Source organism: Scardinius erythrophthalmus (assembly GCF_964197995.2).
Source record: "Scardinius erythrophthalmus genome assembly, chromosome: 1".
Lineage (NCBI taxonomy): Eukaryota > Metazoa > Chordata > Actinopteri > Cypriniformes > Leuciscidae > Scardinius > Scardinius erythrophthalmus.
The window spans coordinates 36958597-36979930 of record NC_138221.1 but is presented as its reverse complement, the minus strand read 5'-3'; the positions used below and the strand labels follow the sequence as shown (position 1 = coordinate 36979930).

The 21334-nt window shown below is 37.3% G+C and overlaps 2 protein-coding genes across 3 annotated transcripts; one reads left to right on the top strand and one right to left on the bottom strand.

Moving 5' to 3' along the window:
* The first annotated feature begins 2234 nt into the window (after nt 1-2234).
* On the top strand, nt 2235-9290 carry nsmce1 (NSE1 homolog, SMC5-SMC6 complex component). 2 transcript variants are annotated; one of them, XM_081366301.1, is made up of 8 exons: nt 2235-2379; nt 2938-3076; nt 3265-3386; nt 3574-3651; nt 7613-7759; nt 7912-8028; nt 8282-8408; nt 8823-9290. In XM_081366301.1, the coding sequence occupies exons 2-8, from the start codon at nt 2959-2961 to the stop codon at nt 8918-8920; spliced, it is 807 nt and encodes a 268-aa protein (XP_081222427.1). In that variant the 5' UTR covers nt 2235-2379; nt 2938-2958; the 3' UTR covers nt 8921-9290. The 2 variants fall into 2 exon arrangements, with proteins under 2 accessions (XP_081222427.1, XP_081222428.1); XM_081366302.1 differs by having other exon boundaries at nt 2372-2692; nt 8823-9275.
* Nucleotides 9291-10887: 1597 nt separating this feature from the next.
* kdm8 (lysine (K)-specific demethylase 8) lies at nt 10888-16658 on the bottom strand. Its single transcript, XM_081389040.1, has 7 exons — nt 15657-16658; nt 14488-14660; nt 14276-14408; nt 14129-14176; nt 11926-12075; nt 11738-11830; nt 10888-11148 (listed from the first exon to the last, which is right to left on the bottom strand). The coding sequence occupies exons 1-7, from the start codon at nt 16104-16106 to the stop codon at nt 10984-10986; spliced, it is 1212 nt and encodes a 403-aa protein (XP_081245166.1). The 5' UTR covers nt 16107-16658; the 3' UTR covers nt 10888-10983.
* Nucleotides 16659-21334: the final 4676 nt, after the last annotated feature.

The window sequence follows — 21334 nt, the reverse complement described above, 5'->3', positions numbered from 1 at the left end:
TGTCAGCAAAACGTTACACTTATGCAATAGAATTTGCACTGCAACAAAAAGGTATGGCATGCGTTTTTATATTTAGCCTAATGCTAATTAATATACACTATTAATTAAAACTCACAGCGTATTAACACTAAAGAGTCAATAGTGCATCGTGCATTTTGTTTGGTATAATGTGAGGTATATCGTTCGGTAATGTCGTTGTTCTATGTAGGCCTATGCCCAGAGGGAATGCCAAACTCTATGTTTTGTGAAACGCCGCCACTGGTCAGCAGTGCAAAGACAGTTCACCCGAAAATAAGTAAGCTAAAAGTAAAAAAAAATCAAATACTGAAAACATGAGCAGAGCACGGTTTGAAATAAATAACAACACTCTCCCTATTCTGTTAAATCAACCATAAGCTATAGGCTACAATGCAATCAGCCTGGTGGAAATTAAGCTTTTGTGCCAAAAAAAAACAACATTTAATTCTCATTTTTAATTTTCTTGCTCCTTGATTTTCCATTCTTGACAGTGCATGGAAGTATACCTTCAAATTGGGTTGTGACGGTGGTTCATCAATTGCAGTTAGATCGGCGGGTAAACCCGCGTCAGGCTGAGCGGGAGAGAGAGCACTGGAACTGCCGCCAGGGAAAAGCAAGCGGGCAGCCACCAGCGCCTGACTAGCCTACTTGTGGGTTAATGAGTCTGAAGAACTGGGCTGGGTGGACTCTGTAGATGAAGCAGGCCCGGCTGCAGGATTAAATGACTGAGGGGGCATGTGAAATTGTTATTATTTGCAGAACCCATGTACATTATCTGGAGCATAGCATGTGAATGTGCCATACTAAATAGAATATAGTAATACTAGGCTCAGCCACATTGTTTTGAAAAAGTGTCAAATGTTTACCTTTCGTGAATAACCATCAATCCCAACGAAGATACCATATCTGAAAGGAAAAATACATTTTCAGAAAGTGTATCACCTCTGAAAATTATAATAGCTCCAAATTAGTGCGTGCACTCAATCACTCTGGCGCGCGGCGACACTTTGATAGCACTTAGCTTAGCCCAGTTCATTCATTAGGGACCAAACAGAGATGAAGCTAGAAGAGACCAAACACCTCCACGTTTTCCCTATTTAAATACAATTACACGAGTAGTTAAACGACCAAGTATGGTGACACAAAATAAAACGTGGCGCTTTTCTAAGTGGGTAAAAAGGATAACTATAATGTATGTCGGAATAGATTGGGAGCACTTAGACTAGGCGCAGTAATATCATCACTCCTGTAAAATCCTCTCCCCCTCTCCCTCTCACTTCTGTCATTAACCAGCGTGACTTTTTACTGAGTCGAGATGAAGGCAGTGGCGTCATCTTCCTCAACTCTTGCTTTTTTCCCTCTTCATTGTTATATTGTTTTAAATGTGTATTGACATATTTCAAAAGATGATTTTCAGGGTTAAAAAACAATCATTGCAAAATCAATTCCTACAGCACACAGATTATTTTTTTTACACTTTGAATAGTGCACCTATGGCATGTTATTGGCTACTATTAGTTTAATTTAAATAAACAACATGTCCTTAAATGGTCATGCTTACCATTTTTGTGGAATATTATGAAACCTTCTTTACACAAATTTGTACAGTTGTTTATATTTAATGTGTTTTTTTAAATATTGTTTTATATTTCAGAAAGTAAAAGCATGCAAAACATAATGTAAATAAGCCTAGTTACATTTTACTTCATGCCTATTCAGATCTACAGCTGTCAATTGTCCCTAAATTATTATGATATATATTAAATAAAATATAGGCTATGATAATTTAGGCTATACTTGATGGGTGATAGTATATTATAAGTATACGCAACGCAAGTATATTTCGTCTTGATCATACTAAAGTGTGTCTGTCGTGTTTGATCCCAAGTGAACCTAAGGTTTTCTTCAAGGCTTGCACCTTGGAACCTTCAAAGTTTGCGTTCTCGAGCCACCTGGACTGTTGTTGTGCAAATGAGCAGCCAGAGCGCGTTAAGGGTTTTCTGTTAGAACGGTGTCGTGTTAGCGGCCCCTGTATCGTTGCGACGGAAGTGAATCAATCAAAACTAACTTTAGCTGGACAATAACTTCATTCGAGAGCTGCTGTAAAGCCAAAACAATCTCTGTTACTTTAATTTCCTATTATCATGTGTAAGGCTGCTTTGAAACAATCTACATTGTTAAAAGCGCTATATAAATGAAGGTGAGTTGACTTGAACGAACTTTTCCCTGATAAGTGTGCAGGATGCAGTGTTAGTGTACACCGCGTAGGAACCCAAGTCATGTGATCGGAAGTATTGTTTCTAGTGGGACCTCGCGAATGTTGCACAAATTGACAGCTCGGCGGCACAACTTTGAAAACAGGTATGTGAGGCGCAGATCAACACTCTAGTCTACAACAATAACTGTTTAATGTAAATCTGTCTCGGTCAGACTAACGTACGATGTCGGGTTTTGAATGCCCGGACAACGGACGCTTGATTTGACGTAGCATGTCGCGCATCTTCGTTCGTAGCTTTTAGTGTTTTTGTACATTCGTGCTGGGAAGACATGCAAATTAATGTATATTACCACAAATCCTTGCTCACACCAACACCAAATAATTGGTCGAAAGACTGTTGTTATGAATAGACGGACACCTATAAACGTTAACATACGCTATTAGAACAGAATAATGGTGAGACCTAAAGATGAAGTACCATTTGAGTCAAAGATATCTTAAAATGACTGCCTGTGTCCCATTACCGTGGGAACATCATCATATTTGAACTATTTTTTAGTTGAACTTGTTAAGTATTGTCTTGGTAATACATAAGGGTTCTCCAACTGTATACTAATGTGTTATCCTAACTTAACTCATGTTTGCCTGGGCAGCATTTGCAGGTTTGAGAAATTGTGTTTATCAAGATATGTGTTTTCCAGCTCAAGAGGACATTAAGCAGAATGTCCCGACCAATGGCAGACAGTCACAGGCGCTTCTTGCAGACCATGATGAGCAATGGCATCATCAGTGCATCTCAGGCCGAAGCACTACACAAACACTGCTGTGAGACCCATGGAGGTATGAAGAAAACACTGCAAGCAATGTATACAAATTCTGTTGGATCATTTGTTTATTATTTCATTTTTATTCTGCACTAAAGGCAGGATTATGCTTTTTTTGATGTTTATGTGTGTCACACCTGGACATTGAATGTCAGTTGTATATAAGTATCCTCTTTGAATTATGCATCTTTCTTGCATTTCTAGCGCACTATGTGGCAGACAGATTAGATGATTTCATTAATGTCATCAATGCTCAGCTTCAGACCTTGTTCATGTACATCAGGAAAGGCATGTCTGAAGAAAATGGACTGGAGTATTATGCCTTGGTTGGTTGAATCTAATCGATATACACATCTTCTTAATTTATGTGTTTGATGTTATATTTGATTTATGCATTATTAATATTTATTAATAATGATATTAGTGTTTTAACAAACTTGAGTTTTGACATTATAGTATATTATATTTTTAAGTCAAAACAGAAATGACAAATACTTTTCATCTGTTATTCAGGTAAACATGACCGAGACAGACATAACAAGAATGGCATCTGATTATGCAGATAATGAACTGGAATTATTCAGAAAAACGGTACGTTTATTCACAAAAAAAGAAATTTGATATATATATGTGTGTGTGTGTGTGTGTTTATATATTATGTATGTGTATATATATGTGTGTATAATAATATATATATACACACACACACACACACACACACACACACAGACAGACGTTCGTTATGTATATGACATTCGTTATGTATATGAAAACACTCCAACCGAGGCATCAGAAAACCATCATAGAAAGTTTATTATTACACATTTGAGTGATTCTAAGAAAATAAAGTTGTTACATCTATATACAAAATTATTCAACCCCCCTAAAAATCAAATTTTGTAGAGAATCCTTTACTCTTTATATAAAGGTAAGTGCTTACAGGCCTTCAACCCTCTCTACTGGAATCTTAGGCCATTCTTTGTGTGCAAAAGCATCCAACTCACTGATATTCTTTGGTGAAATTTGGAGAAAGCAGTGGCAGCACAGAAACCAAAGGGATTTAAATTCGGAGACTGGGCAAGCCACTCAAGAACATTCCCGGACCAATCCCTGAACCAAGCTTTGGTTGATTGGAAAGTATACTTGGGATTGATCCCAAACTGCTGGAAAGTGAAATGATTCAGTGAAGCTTCAGTTTATGTACTGAAGGCATCATAATCTTTGCCAAAATGGCCCGATACTTCAAAGAATCCATGACAAGGGTAACATGGTCAAGATTTTCACTTCCTGCAGCAGTACAGCGACAAAATTGACCATGTTTGACCCTTTGGATGGTGTTCTTCTGGTCATAAGTCATACCTTTTTTTTGTGCCAGGCATCATACCTGTCAACATTTGCGTACCAAAATACGGGAGACCTGGGGGGGGGGGGTTTCAGTTCTACCACATGCGGTTTCATGTCGTATTACACACCCCATTGCCAAATCATTGAAAAATTCAGTTAAGACAGTTGTATTCATCTTAACAATACACAAGAAATCAATATACAGAAAAACAGATTTCTAAAATAAGGTATAGGCCACAATTCTGTGAGTAGGCTACAGTTTTCAAACAGGTGATGTTGTGTAATATTCAGTTACTGTAAGAAACTGTTCCAGCAGGTGGAGTATACTGGTACTGAATATTAGACATCACCTGTGTATAGCCTACTCCATTAACTGGAACAGATTTTCACTGGAACTGAATATTACATCCAAATATTGTTATGTAATCAATCCGCATATTGTTGTGTATCTTCACCTATTGAAACAGTATTTCACAATTTTTCACAGGAACTGAATATTACAAATGACTATTGCGAAAGGACGATTTACAAAACGATTGCGAAAGGACGATTTACAAAACAACGATTGCGAAAGGACGATTTACAAAACAACGATTGCGAAAGCGTGCACGGATGAATTTGTCCACTGTTACCATTGTACGTTTTTTTTTTTTTCCTGTATAGTTCTATTTTGTTAATACATTTTGCATTCTATTTTGGCTTTCCCGTGTGTCCCTATTTCTGTTGTGTCCTTTTGAGCCACGGGGCGAAACGGGTACGGATTGAAAAACCAAAGCAACTGTACGGTTTACAAATCTGAGCACAGCTGAGACTTTTTCTCTGGTATAGCCTACTTTTGGCGTAGGATATTTATTTCCGTCAAGATCAGGCTGCGATGTCAAATGTATTCCCAGGAGTGAGTGATGCGCTTTCCGCTTTTAAAGTTTTATAAAATAAGTAGCCTAAGATATGGCTTGAATGGTTTAAAAGCATTAGCAAGAATAAAAGCGCATCATATAATGTAACGCCATGCAGCCAAAGGATGACAGAAAAAAACGGATGCTGCGTTAATTGCGTTAAATATTTAGCCTACTTACCACTGAGTCTTTTCCCATTTCTACCAGTAACGCTTATTCAACTTCCCGCGTCTACTACCTGCGCAGATATCGACGGCACAACTGGTTTGTAGGTTGCCAGGTTGAGCTCACAAATGGGTTGAAATTGATGTGTTGATTGAGCGAGTAGGATGGGTTTCAAACAAGATCTGGCAACTGGACAACCTTGGAATAATATATTGATGTGATTATTCATGTAACGACGTTTGGGCCATACAAATAACGGGAGTTTCACGGGAGAAATAACAAAACGAGAGGGGGGTGGGAGATGGGTGTGAAATACGGGAGACTCCCGGGTAAAATGGGAGTGTTGACAGGTATGCCAGGCATACTGTGGTCATAAGTCATGCCTTTTTTTGTGCCAGACATACTGCTGACCCATGGGCCCAAAAAGTTCCAGTTTAGTCTCATCATTCCATAAAACATTCTTCCAGAACTCCGCAGGTCCATCCAGATTCCTTTTACATACATATTCAAGTTATCCTGTTATGTTCTCTTGGTCAACAGTGGCATTCGTTGAGGTGTCCGGGCTTGAGGTCAATGCTTGTTTTGTGTTCTTATATTCTGCATTGAAATGTTTTTTCCTTCTTAAATAATTTTATCCATCAAGTCTTGAGCAGTAAGCCAAGGGTTTCAAACCTCTTACTCCTTATTTATTTCGTCTTATTGATGAAATTGTGCCCTGGAAGGTTTGCTATGCATTGCATTTTAAACTTTCAAACAATACTGCCAGTAGTGAATCTAGGAACTTTTATTGTCTTGGAAATGTTCTTGTAGCCATAGCCTTTTTGATGTAACAAGACTACTTCTTTTGTGAGAGCTCTTTTGTCTTGGCCATATTTGCTACTTAAATTCAGCACATACATTGGTTAATACAAAACTAACTAAAGCTAATTAAGGGTACGTTTACACGACAACGATGTACTAAAAATGGAAAAGCTTTTCCTTTGCGTTTTTTGCGTACAGATGCTAACGTTGTCAAAACAATCCCCATTCATACGGATCTGCGAAAAAGACTAAAATTGCTGCATTATGCTGCCAGGCCAGTAGTTGGCAATGTGTCTTTGTAAAGAAACACTACGCGCCGATAGACTGAACACTTAATACACATGTGCATGGTGTCACCGTTTTCACAAAATCGTGTTTTTGTAGTTTACATGGAGATGATAACAGTATCGTTTTCAAAAACTTGCACTTTGAAAATGCTGTTGTAATGTAAATGAACGGCCAAAACGCATAAAAAGTTTCAGTTTTTGCGTCGTGTAAAGCAGCCCCTAAGGCTACGTTCAGAATGCAGACAAAAGCGGCCCAAATATTTGCTCATATGCGACTTGGATCTGTTTTTTTCTTCTTTCTTTTCATATCAGTGTGAACAGCACAAACCACATGGAATCTGGTCTTTTCGATTCTGATTTGGGCCACTTCCATATGTGGTCCCAAATCAGATGCAAGTCTGATGTTTTGCAGTTAAACCTCAGTCTGAACAGTCATATCGAAATTCTTGTGACTTTTACGTCACTTATTTGTCACTTCGAAGATTTTACTACATACCGTAGTTCTTTGGTCACTCTGTGAACATGGAAGACGGCAGCGCTAGTCAGTGGAGGGACGGTGAGCTGTTATACTCGGAAGTATTACAGTGAAAGCTCTATACAAGCAAAACTGTGTCTCCTCATCATCGCCTGCACACAAATTCATTAGCCTTTAATTGAATACGTTCAGAAACGTCCATGTTTACTTTGGTGTAATTCTGTGCTGCATGCTATCTTTGTTATCGTTCTTTTGCACATGCGGGTCAGTTCAGGATTGTGACCTGTTCACATGCGAATCTGATATTGACCACAATTAAAAAAATGTTAACAGCCAAACAAACAAAAAATGAATCTGAGCAATTAATCAGAATTGAGCGCTAAGGCTTCCAGTGTGAATGAAGCCGAAGTGTTGTTAAAGAGTTCCCAAAGGCTTAGCTGTGTTTTAACACAACCATACTAGTGAGAGATTTAGCGTTTGGGGGTTGAATAATTATGACATGAAAAAAATTACTAAAACATGTTGGTTGTATTTATTTATTTATTTATTTTTTAAATATCTCCTGCCGTTGTTTCTTCTGTCAGATGGATCTGATTGTGGACTCTGAGAGCGGCTCTGCTTCCTCCACTGATATTTTAAATTGTGCGGACAGCCTCCGGACAAAGAAACTAAAGAAAAAAGAAACCGAGCATGTCTTAAACAAATTTGTCCAGGACAAATGGTTAAATGAGGTATACATTTTCAGATATATTTGATTAAGTATTATAAATAACTCACTACCCTCAAAAGCATTTAGCATGAGCACCGATGGTGTGAGGACCCTCTTGGAATTGCTCCGTTTATTATTAATTACTGTTTTTGTTATTTTGTTATGCTACTTTAGAAAGACGGTGAATACACTCTTAGTGTCCGCTGCGTTGTGGAGATGGAACAGTATATGCGCAATATCTACCAGGATCTCATCAAAGTGTGTCATGTGTGCCACAACATTGCCCTGCAGGTATAGACATACACATACGAGTAAAGATCATGAACTTTGATTTATTGAGGGAATCCAGGCTTTAGAACTCCATCATTTGATTTCAACTGGGAAATTTTTTAAGGGAATACCTCATGTTTATCTTGCTTAGTTTTTTATTTACTGTTAGTTATGTATTGAAATGTATTTCCATAGAATTGACTTGAGTTGGCTGACTTTTATGCCATTTTCAGACATGGGAAACTGCAAACAAAATGTTTTCTTTTATTTTCAGTGCCAAATGTGTGAAAACCCAGCATGTGGAATCAGGGTGCACCTTCCGTGTGCTGCTAGATATTTCAGAGCACGCAGTGACCCTCATTGCCCATCATGCAATGAATTCTGGCCTCACGAGATTCCAGGTGAGCTGTTGTTATTAAAGTGATAGTTCACTCAAAAATCTAAATTCTGTCATCATTTACTAACCCTCAAGCTGTTCCAAACCCGTATGAATTTCTTTCTTCTGTTGAACACAAAAGAAAATATTTTGAAGAATGTTGATGACAGTTGATGGACCCCATTGACTTCCATAGTATGAAAAAAAAATACTATGTACTATGGCATTCTTCAAAATATCTTCTTTTGTGTTCAACAGAAGAAAGAAACTCATACAGGTTTGGAACAACTTGAGGATGAGTAACTGATGACAGAATTTAAATTTTTGGGTAAACCAACCCAATTGCTCCATCGATCTTATGTTATAACTGCAGAGTTGTTTACTTCAGAAGGTTTTAGATATCAACGTTTTTATGTGTCTTTTTCTTTCTTATTTGCAGAAATGCAGCGTTTCCAGTCACAGAGTTCGCAAAATCTACCTTCATCATCCAGAGAGAACACTGCACCCACAACGTCCCGGCGGTCGAGAAGGTCATAATCTCAAATCCTGCTGATCCATCGCTGCAGCTGTTATGGGGATATTTCAAGTGCCTTCTCTTAAGAGTCTAAGATTGTTTTTACATGTATTTTCTATTATTAAAGTATTGTTATTGAATAAGTTCTCAATTCCACTTTTTTTGTTGTTGTTAGAATTTGAATTCAAGATCAAATTGTTTATGCAAATAAACGTATGTTTCTTTCTTTGCTCTTATATGGAAATGTTTGCTGTAGCTGTAGCATTTTAGCGCATTTTGTATGGTTGCTAAGATAAAAATAATTTTTTTTGAGAAGCATTTTGTTCTTTCAATCAAATACCCCTTTTAGAAGTAAAGTTGTTCAAACATTAATTTGCTTAATACATGAAATCTAAAAATATTTCAAGTTATTTAATTTAATAAGTTCTGAATGTGGTTAACCGTTCAATTTAGCAATACTTCTGGCGGCCACTGAACCGAACGGAACGAAAATCAAGACCAGTAGTTCAAATCATATAGAATTGCATGTACTGATAAAATATATTTCTTGACAAAATATCAGCAGAGTTTTTAGATCAAAATTAAGGCTTTTTATGACTTATTTTAACACCTGCACTGTATGAGAGGGGAGAGGGGAATGTCTATGGTAAAATTAAACCGTAAAATAACAGTAAAAACTACAATTTAAACAACTTTACAGTTAAAATATATAGGTTTTGACAAAGACATTTTTTTAAAAAATGCTAAACCTCACATTTCAGCCGTTAAACCATTTTTAAGAAAAGGGATGAGTTAAAATTCTAAATATATTTAAATTATAATTATATTCAAAGTGAATATAATTGAAATATTTTTACATTATAATATGAATCCTTAAAAAGGTCTTAAATGTTGACCTTTATTCATTAAATGTTGTATGCATTGCAAAAAAAAAAATCTTTCTCAGTATTTTTGTCTTTCCAATACAAATATCCAAACATCTTGAAATCAATATACATGTACTTCAAATGCAAATGTAAAAATGAGTCTGGAAAAATCTAACAAAATTGAGTTTATGCTTAAAACAAGAACAAATATCTGCAAGATTATTTATTCCCTTGCAAGGAAAGGTCAGCAGTCATACAGTCATTACAAAGTGCCTGCAGAGTGGGGGCACCCTTCCTTCTTTATAGTTGACTCCCTATATGGCATCAGAGTGGCTAAATGAACAACATGTCCCTCAACTAACACATTGTTGCATCCTACTACCATTGAGTAAAGGCTCTTTGTCTTAGTCATACATTCAGTCACACATTACTTTTTGTCAAGTCACGTACACAAGGTCATACACGTACACTTTGTTACATCAATGTAGCAGAGAATCATGGCACTCTGCATGCAATCCTCATGTCATTTTACGACATTAATCTTATTACTATGAATATATAAAAATGACACATATAGAACATATTAAATTTCTTCCACAGAAAGAACATCTTTTTTTGCAACACAATCAGAAGATACAGTAAGTTATTTCCATATTCTAGTAGTTGAGAGCAGAGCGATTGAAGCTACTTTTTTCGTCAAACGAATGAAAAAGTAGCCTAATGGACAGCTGTAGGAAATTGTATTAAGTGCTGCTAATAACATTTATTGCATTTCTCCCTAGACATTTACATTTAGAGAACATATTGATTAATTGTTTTCACCTCAATTCTTTTTTACTTGGTCTAAAAATGTCTTAAATTTACCTTCATAAAACCTGCAGGACATTTAAAACATTTTTCCCCCCGGGTTTCACAGACAAGGCTTAAGCTAGTCCCAGACTAAAATGCATGTTTAAGCTGATTTAACAAAGCAATTTGCACTGGCATATCTAAATGTATAAAATGTATAAAAAGTATAAAATACATCAGTGCAATTGTTTTGTCTCAAAATGCACACCAGTGATTTTTTTTTTCTAAGGTACGTTTATAAAAGTGATGCAATTGAAATGATCATACTTCACGTTCCTCCTAAAAGTGATTATATATTTTGCATTTGTACAAATAAAGACAATACAAGACTAGACAACAAACACGGAGCATGCCAATTTATTGTGTACAAATCAGGACCACCAAAAACTGACAGAAAAGCTGAGCTCAAGAGAGCGCACATAATGCCAGTGTTGCAGAGGGATGAAGAGCACATCTCCGGGCCTGAGAACACACTCCTGATATGAGGCTCTAGAGAAGTCTGGGAACTTCACCAGGTCTGGATTCTCCACCTCCACCTGGTGGTGGTAAAGCAAAAAAGATCATGTTTTATGTTTTCTCATATATTTATATATATATATATATATATATATATATATATATATATATATATATATATATATATATATATAAAAATATCTAGTTCAATCATGAATGCTGCAAGAGGGTGCAAGCTGAAAGGTCCTTCAAACGCAATCTGCCAGCAATATCATCATTACCGCATGGAACGAGCTGACTGGCCACTGCTGAACCAACAGCCAATGAGATTACTTGCTCTTTTTAAATAGTCTGGTTCATTGTTTGCTGTTTGCTAGTCTTGCAGCGCACAATCAGATTTACTCTGAGACCCCCCACCTCCACCTGCCTATATCTGCTACAGTATTTATGTATTTGTGTCTTGGTATCTTTTAGCAGTGGCAAGTCCATTCTTGCTCTGCAACAGCAGTGTAGCAGACCTGGTCTGCCAAGACCAGATACATTAACATTGCCATATTCAATAACATGCTAAAACCATTCCAAGAGTTGTCGTTATTGAAATTACCAGAAATATACAACAACTAGGGCTATGTACAAGAAACTTCAGCAGTCATAAAGTAGATCTTCTACCTGACTTGTGTTGTGCAGTAACTGCGACTGGTGTGGATAGAGATTTTTTGTCTCATCTGGGCTGTAGAGCCGGATGTATTTCCTTCCAACCACCTGACATTCAAAAACAAAAGCAGAATGCAATGAAACAGAGGGAATCAAAAGCCTTGCCTTTCAAATGCCAAATGAACCATTTGTCTCGTGTTTACCTGTGCCAAAAAATTCTGTTGAGGATCCTGATGAAGAGGAGACACAGTCCCTCCAGGCCCAAACCAGGCATTAATTGTTATGTCATCTTCATCTCCTTCTCCAAGACAACAATAGTCTGGGATACGAATATCTTCTTTTAGCTCTGGAACCTATCAGAATGGATAACAGCCAAAGTTACTGCTAGGGCTGTCAAACGATTAATTAAACGATTAACCAAAATAAAAGTTTGTGCTAACATAATTTATGTCTGTGTACGGAGTATAATTATTTTCTATATATAAATACACACACATGCATATATATATTTAAGAAAATGTGTTATTTATATAGAAAATATTTATATATAATACAAATTATATATAATATAAATATATATACACCGTATATACATGCAAATATTTCTTAAATATATACATGCATGTGTGTGTATTTATATATAGAAAATAATTGTACACCGTACACACACATGTATTATGTAAAAAACAAACTTTTGTTTTGGATGCGATTAATCGCGATTAATCGTTTGACAGCCCTACCTGCTATTGCTTTTGCATGATGCTACATCCTTTAGTAAATGTACAAGTCCGAGAAATCTGGCATAGAACAACCTAAAATTACAGAGTTCCCTTTTGATTCGGTTCACTTCGACATTGCGTTTGTTAACTCTTACAGGGAAAACCCCTTCCTCCAAATACTACCTCATCTCAGGGAACCGAGGTTACGAGAAAAACCGGAGACGTTCACTTTTAATATTACAGTGCCCCTATTGTGCTTTCTTTGGATTTTACCTTTCATGTAATGCTTGAAAAGAGTCGTCTGTAATTCCATTCTTGCTGCGTGAAACCTACGTAGGATTGTAACAAATTTACATAATGCCAGCCCTATGGTCTTCATTTGCTGCTCACCAACAACGTCTACTTTGCCCCGCCCTCAAACACTGTAGTTGTAGCTGAGGCCTGGAAGAGTTTGTTTTGTGTTGTCGACATGAATTAATGCGGTAAAACCAACGCCATCATTACTGGTTGCATCAAGGGGTGCTTCTCAATACCTAAATTGATGCTTCCTCGTTTATTCGCTCCTACGTCCTCCAGCCCGTGACCCGGAAACTGATCAATGAAAGCCATCTTAAAGCCACACTATGCAACTTTACGCCGCTAGAGGTTATTTATTATGCCGCAGACCGCTTCCGCTTCTTCATGGGGTAACGCAGCGCTGTTTTATCATACATTGGAGTGTGTTGAAAGTTGTTATAATGCTACTGTTGCGTTTGATCTACGGCTACTATGAGACACTTGTTGCACACTGCAGTGAGCTAGATCGATATTAGGCATGTTAAAAATGGTACTCGTGGTAAATCAAGAAAACGAGATTTAAACAAAAAAACTAACTATGTTGAGCTGTATAACAATGATTCGTTTTCTGTCGATGTATCCAAACAGTCGCTCGCCTGTCTAATAAAACACATAATATATTAAAGCGTCTTTGGTGTTAACGCAGGTATGATTTCATACATAGGCGACGCACGGACATGGTCCGTGTCCTGGTTAAAACGGCTTATTTCTTTGGATTTAAACATTCTTAGAAACATGTGGGATAGTGTAAGAACAAAATATATAACATTGTTCTAGTGATTTTTGGATATTTAGGACATCTCAATTCTCTAATTCCACCGCGAGGAATGAAGAATGAGGAAGCTTCCTGAGGAGTCATGAGAGAGGATAGACAGGTGTATACTTCCCTTGCATCCTAAGGCGGTGGGGCTAAGACATGAAGAAAGGACACGAGGATGCACAAATAAGAAATGAGAAGCACTCACTGTGCATCAAGCACTGAGGAAGCCTCCGGAACTGAGATTCAGATATGCTAATTTGTATATGCTTTTGTTTCCGACACTCGATGTAAGCGGTAGACCAATCGCAACAGACTGGGCCATCTAACAAATCAGAGCAGCCTCTCGGAAAGGAACCGAATCCTTTATCGAACCTTTTAAGACACTGTGAGAAAAGAGGTGATGCTGTAATTTATATTACAGCAGTGTGAAAGTGTTTTTGACCTCATATGCATGTAAACCTAATATTGGAGAGCTCCAAAATAAAATAAACCTTTGAAATAGCACAACAGTGGCACTTTATTATGAGAAAGTTAAAGGTGAAGTATCTAGTTTCTACTCATGTAGCGCCACCAAACAGAACTGCAACTGACCTGATCAAACAACTGATGCTGAGCCAGATATCCCACTCCATTCTCCGCCTATGAGAAAATAACCAAAAATAATAGTGACAGACAACTTTACAGCTCCTCTAAGCAAAAATATTTTAAAAATGTCTCTTGCAATGAAATTTGCCTTACGGTTCCTATAATGTAGCGGTCTATGAAGTCATTCACTGTAATGAGCTTTTGTGACCACTCTTCATCAGTGTACTTGGATCCCACTTCAATAGGTACGGTCCGGCAGCCAGCGACAGTTCTTAAGTAGTCTATGCTTAGAAAAAGAGAGAACAGTATGGTAGTGCACAGATGTTTTAAAGGATAAAATCTAAAAATGCATATTTTATCAGTACCTCCATGGATGCTCTGTGAAGGCCGGCCAGTGGTCAGTAATTCCCTCTATAATCACAGGCCGTTGAGGATCCAGGAAATCTGATCTGAAGCGCTCCAGGGATGGGCACTGAATCCGTGGCACTTCTTGAGCAGGGTTTATTACAGGCTCGGACACACAGTCCTGTTTCATCTTCTGTTTTAGAGAAGCTTTATAAGTGAATAGTGTATGACTGAATAATGTAACGCTGATACAAGCCAATTAATTACAAAGCATTAGAACAAGGTTTCCAAAGAAGCATGACATGATTTAGCCAAATAGAACACATCCTGGATCAACAACTTTTGTTAGTTCTGGAATATACTTTATTATTATTAAACAATTACAGACCAAACCCTATCAAAAAACATCAGATGGAAACAAATTCCTCTTCTGCTTGCGCGGTTGGGTCAGTATTTCAGTTTTAGAAGTTAAATAATATATTGTGAATATATCATGTTAAAATGTAATGTTTTTTTTTAAAAAAGAATTCACACATTTTATCATATTGAAAATCTAAATGTTCAATAATAGCTGAAATTTGATATAAGTTATTATAATTCTACAAGGAACTCCAAGACTGCCATAACTTCATAAATACTTTTGTTGGAAAATAACACCAGTCATGGAAAAACATTACTGATTGGTTTGCTATTTTAAAAAGTTGATCCAGGAACAGTGTTAATAACTCTAAAACTTTTATTTTAATTTATTCTCGTTAATTGAAATTAAAGCTAGAATAAAATAAAATATAAATATTAAATGAGAAAAATTACATTAAAAATTTCAATGAAAATTATAAATATTGCCTTGGCAACTAACTGAAATAAAACAAGTTGAAGTTGAAGTACTACATAGGCTACAATTACTAAAACTGTAAAAGAAAATTCTAAGCTAAACAAAAATGTAAAAAAGCGAATAAAAAAAGACAAAAGCACATACAATTACAAAAAAATATGCTGAAAATGAAAGCTAATTCAAAGCATTAATAAATAATACTAAAACAACACTGTCCAGAAACATATCATACTTGAGTAAATCAACCCTAAACATTTTAAGAAACCATTCACAGTGGGAAAGCAAGTAAAAACAAAACATGTACTATCTGTAAATAGTTTTAGTTTAATTTCCCTTCAGGAAAGATGACTTCACCTTTGAACAGGGTTCTTCACACCTCTCTTTGTTTGGACTCTTCATTTTCATTCTTAAGATACCAACAAGTCTTTGCAGAATGTTGTCCATGATAGCTGCTCCCATTAACAAACTCATGTCACATGTCTTAATGGCCTCCTGGATGTTGTATTGTGATGGATTAGTATGACACAAACTTAAGACTTTGAATAAGCAGCCGTAAGAGTAAACTCTCCTCCACTCCTTGTCCACATCTCTCCATGTTCCAGTGTTAAGCTTCTCCCAGGAATAATCTACAATGACTTGGGCTCGTTCAGCTAAAGCTGGGCAATCTGGTGCACTGTACAGCTGATCTCTGGCCAGCTCGAGAACATTCAACACACTGGATTCAATCTTTTCACTAAATTCAAGAGGGAATTCAGACACTGTCGAAGGCAAAACAGCGCGAACACCAGGCCAGATTGAAGCCATGACAGAAGACACTTTTGCAGATCACCTGTAATTGATTTCTAATGGATGATCTGCTGAAAAGCGACCATAAAAATAGTTCACTTGCTAGGGAGAGAAACAACTAACGTTAGGCTACTGCTCATGGTATATATTACACGTCATATTTGTTACAACAAACAGTTAACAGCGTTTAAAATGTTTACAGTTGGCGTGAATTACGTGATAAATGTGTAATTTATGTCAAAACGAGAGGTATTAAAACGAAAGTTTCCGTGCACGCAGTGTGCTCGGTTTTAATGTCCGGCTAGAAACACAGAAGACAAACAACGTTCCGCTCAGTGTTTCAGATTGGAAATGTCCAAGTATTGTACCAGAAGCTCAAAATGATCGTACTAGAGTCAAACGTTTAGAATACAGTTATTTATCTAGACCAACAACTTTTTGACACGACCTGCAAATTACTTTATTGCTAAACTATCGAACTCAGTTTGGAAACAACTGACGGTTCCTGCGGCAGGGACCAGAGCCATAGAGAGAAAGAGTTGCGACACTCTCTGATGTCGCCGCTATGGCTGTCACGTGGTTCATGTAAGCCCCAATAGTTCTAAAACATACGCTGGCTGTCATGCTCTTCTATGGGACAGACAGCAGCGATTGCATTATTGAACGGTAAATATAAAATAAAACACACCCCAAGTACTTTTTCAGCTGTTATTGCATTTTGTTAATGTCAGTTTTGCATTTGGAGACAAGTTTTAGGCTATATTTTCGGAGGGAAAAGCTTAGTGTTCATGTTCGCATGGTAGTAGCACTGGCTTTAGCGGCTCTAACCAGGGCCGTTTCTAGCCTTTTTGGCACCCTAGGCAAGATTCCTATATTGACCCCCCCCCCCCCGTTCCTCTAGGGGGGTTCGGGGGCATGCTCCCCCGCAATAATTTTTTTTTACATTTTAAGGTTAAATTAATGCATCAATCTGGTTCTTTGAGAGCTAAAAATTAAGAGCTTCAACCCATGAACTGTTCACACTGAACAAAGAAAAACCATCGACTTGTACCTGGACACTAAAGAGGGCTCAAACATCTTATTAGTTATCATGATTTAGAGTCTCAGACTCAGTCTACATTACATTTTCACTGGTGTTTATTATTTATATAAGTATTCCTATGACGTAAAATCCATATAGCCAATAATATGTAGGCTACTTTATAAATTAAAATGAATATTTCAAAAGCATATTTTACATTACACTATAGTATCGGAAAATTACAATACTTCTGTTTTCTTCTTTTCTTCACTTGCAAGAAATAAACCCTTGAGCTTTTATTTTGGAGAAAAACACCAGATCACCATGCTGATCGCATGAGCAAAGTGCGCACTTTTCTCTAAATCACGCAGCACAAACAGAATGCCTATATAGGCTACTTAATTAAAGTCTTGTGCTGTTTTATAAAGGCACAAAGCCATATCACAATTTCGATTTTAATTCGTTGACAAAATATAATGCTAGAGACCTTTATGTTAGGCTATATATTTTACATCTCAAGTGTTGGGAAAAGGGAGAAGAGCGATTTCGGCAAAAGGCGGATTCGAACTCGGGTCGAACGCATCTAAAGCTACTTTCAGGCACCTCACACCCTTACGACCTATGCCACTGTAGATATATAGTGGTGGGCGTATTTTTGCTAAAAGACAGGCACTTAGTGCAAATATACGCTCCATTATCGGAAATGTAAAAAAAGAAGGATTTTTCTTCCACTCGCTTGGGCAAAAATCTCTTGGTGTGCTTGCTCTCACTGGCGCCCCCCAGCTGTTTGCGCCCTAGGCGACCGCCTAGTTTGCCTATGCCTAGAAACGGCCCTGGCTCTAACTTAACTTTTCCATATCATTCATCTGATGATGGACGTCTCGTGATATTTATTTTAGCACAACTGGGCTGTATTAGGCTATTGATTCCCGTGATTTTGCTTATAAATTTTGATTCAGCCATTAGCCTACCTTCGTGATCACGCAAAGAGGTCTGCCGTGGCGGTCCGTTCAGAGTTCGCTTAAACTAGCTCACTTCTTCTGATGAAAGTGGCCACCCCAGGACCACAACGTGGAACATTATCATGTTAAGAAGACTAAGAATATTATTTTAATATTAAGCCATACACATTATCAAAACTATAACAGATTAAAAACGAATTTAAGCATTGCTGATACAAATGAAGGTTTTCAAATAAACTATTTTTATTAAACAATGACAGACAACAAAAAATGTGTGCTTGTGTGAAAAAGAAAAGCAAAAATCAGGGGCAGGTGATCCATGAAACAGACAGGACTGATGATGGCCATAACAATCCTAGAGGTCCAGCATTGTTCTCACAAGCCGCTTCACTCAAGACAATAAAACATAATGAAAAGTTATTATATCCAAAAAAATTAAATTAAATAAAAGTTGCTATAAAGGTGGCAGCGATTCATTACCGAACTCTTAACTGACGAAGTCGCGTTAGCTAAGTAGCTAAGTTAGCAGGCAGTGCTTGAAAATTGGTTGAAACAACTAACATAAAATATAAATAATTACGCTGTGCATGTACAAATGAAGACCAGTATAAGCATCGCAAAGGGCCTCTGATACAAAATAGACAGTTGACAATTCAAAAGAGGTCGATATTTCAACAACTTAACTCTGGAACAACTCGACGCGCAGCAATGTAAGTGAATGGGGTCCAACGCCAAAATGACAGTGTTTAGAACTATTCCGCTCTTCAAATCCCGGAAGTGGGCGGTTAAAAGCGCCGCCATTATTTACAACGGAGGTCTATGGGAGTGTCGCAACTCTTTCTCTTTATGGCTCTGGCAGGGACATGCTCGTGAGAGAGAGTCATTCTCCCTGATGATTGGCCGAGAAGACGTAAACGTGAGATGAGATGGAAGACGTGCATAACACCATGTTCACGTTCTCCTCACAATCATGATGTTGGATCCACAGCTAGATCTATGTATAGAAGTCCTATGATTACAAAGACTATCATTTGGAGTGACACAAAATTCTGAAATGATCATACATCATGGGTATATGTACAAATTATACCCCCCCCCCCATTATTGATCGTACATCGTACAGAGGTCAAAATTACAGTAGCCTACAAATAGAAATACGATATCGTATGTCTGGCAACACTGGTTTCTCTCAGGTAACTCATTGCGGTGTTGTCAGATAAGGGTTTAATAATAAAAAATATATATATTCCAGAACTAACAAAATATGTTGATCCAGTTGTCCAATTTGGCTAAATAATATGTCATGCTACAATTGTTTTGTTGGAATATAGATGGCTCAGCTAAACAGGCCAATAAGAGATTAACTATTAGCCTATTACTTTCAATCATACAAACGTCTCATTAAAACGTCTACAAATTTGTAAAACCCGCATGATTCATCATGGTTCACAGAGATCATCACCCCTGGAAGAAAATTAGTGCCAAATGTATTTGAAACAAAAAAGCTTGTTGAATTGCACCAACCGTGCTTGCATTTTAATGCATTGTAGTATTAGTGTTTGCATTTTATTGGCTGAAATTCAACATGGTTGTATATTTAGGCTGTTAATATTTCAATTCAAAACATTTCAAACACATTTTAATTATAAAAAAATAAATAATCCATATTCACCTTTCAGATTTCACTTCCAAAATATTCGGTCTATTTATAATTAAAACATAATATTCGACAGGCAATTTTCGGTCCATTTCATTTCGCTTTACAAATTCACTTCCACAAATTCAGTGGTTCAAATTCGACAGAAAATTCAACATTGTACATCCGGGAAATGAAGGAATAGCAGTAGAGTACCGATGCATGATCTCCACCTGCTGTTAGTCGTCTTCACTGGAAGGTGGTGCAAGTGGCTGTTTACAAAGACCAAAGCAACAGGTAGAGAGTCATTCATTCGCAAAAAAACTGATTTGTATAAATGGAGCAAGTGGTAAGTAAGTGATGATTATCAGGGCCAGTAGGCTATATGCGGAAAAGCTGATAAAGACACAAAAGCTGTGTTTACGTTCAAGTCTTCACGGTTACTTGTGTACATGTAAGCAGCTTTCTCTACCAATAACGAAATTATTGTAATGTTATTCCCCCGACGCTTATGTACAGATCAAACATTCCATCGGAGGTAGACATATATTTCTCTCGGCTGTTTAGTTTCCTTAAATTTATATCGCAGCGCTGTGCTACAGTACTAGGATTCCCCTCATTCGTCATACTCCAGGATTCCCCTGCCATTGGGACCGGTCGGGACATATAAAATGCAAACGCTTAGCGTAGCTTAGGGGACTAATACAGTGATATAAAAGACCAAACTCGTACCTTATTGGGAATTATGCTATATAGGCTACAGGGAAGCAGATGCACTAGAATATGTTCGTAACGCGCAAAGATTGATATACGGCCATGAAGTTGTCTTGATGTTTGACGTTCAATTTTCGCAAATTTAGGGACTATCTCTAAAGTTACATACGACATTGCACACGCATTGACACGTTTCTAACTTCAGTATGATTTGAAGAGAATGACTTACAGTCATAAAACCAACTGTAAAGTGTACATGTAGTGTTCATAATGTTTCGCTACCACGTGAGTTCATATTTATTTGAATGAATATCAACAATCTAAAAGTTGTGCATCACGCCTGACTCCTTCATGAACACTTTACAGTAAAAGCAGCGTTACGTGTGGAAGTGCGGACTCGTAGGAAGACCGTGAGTGTTTAGGGTGCCATTTGGGATGGCCTAATATACGCACTCCAAACCACAACTGATTCGGAAGTTGAAACTGAAACAAAAGATTCATGAAGCTGTGTTCATGAACGCCTCACATCGGTGACATCTTTAAGTTCTGAATGGTTTAATTATTAGTTGATTTAATAATGTTTTTGTCTTTTCGGGATCCCTGTTGAATAACCTGCTTGTGAGGACATCCTTTATCCACATGTGTGCATCCAATGGGCAATAATATATCTAGTGCAAATGAGTATGCAGTCTCTTCATGCAGTAAGCCTGTGTCTTTGTGCATTTCTTAGTGTGGGTATGTCCTTTGCCCACTTGTTTCCCATCTAGATGGAAAGACATGCTGTCCATAGTCTCTGAAGTTGTTCGATCTCCTCTTTTTTCTATTTTCATTGTCCATTCTTTTCTATTTGGACCGCAAGTCCTTCTAGAATAAACAGTCACTGGTGTTGTTCGAGTATGTGCCTCTCCATCAG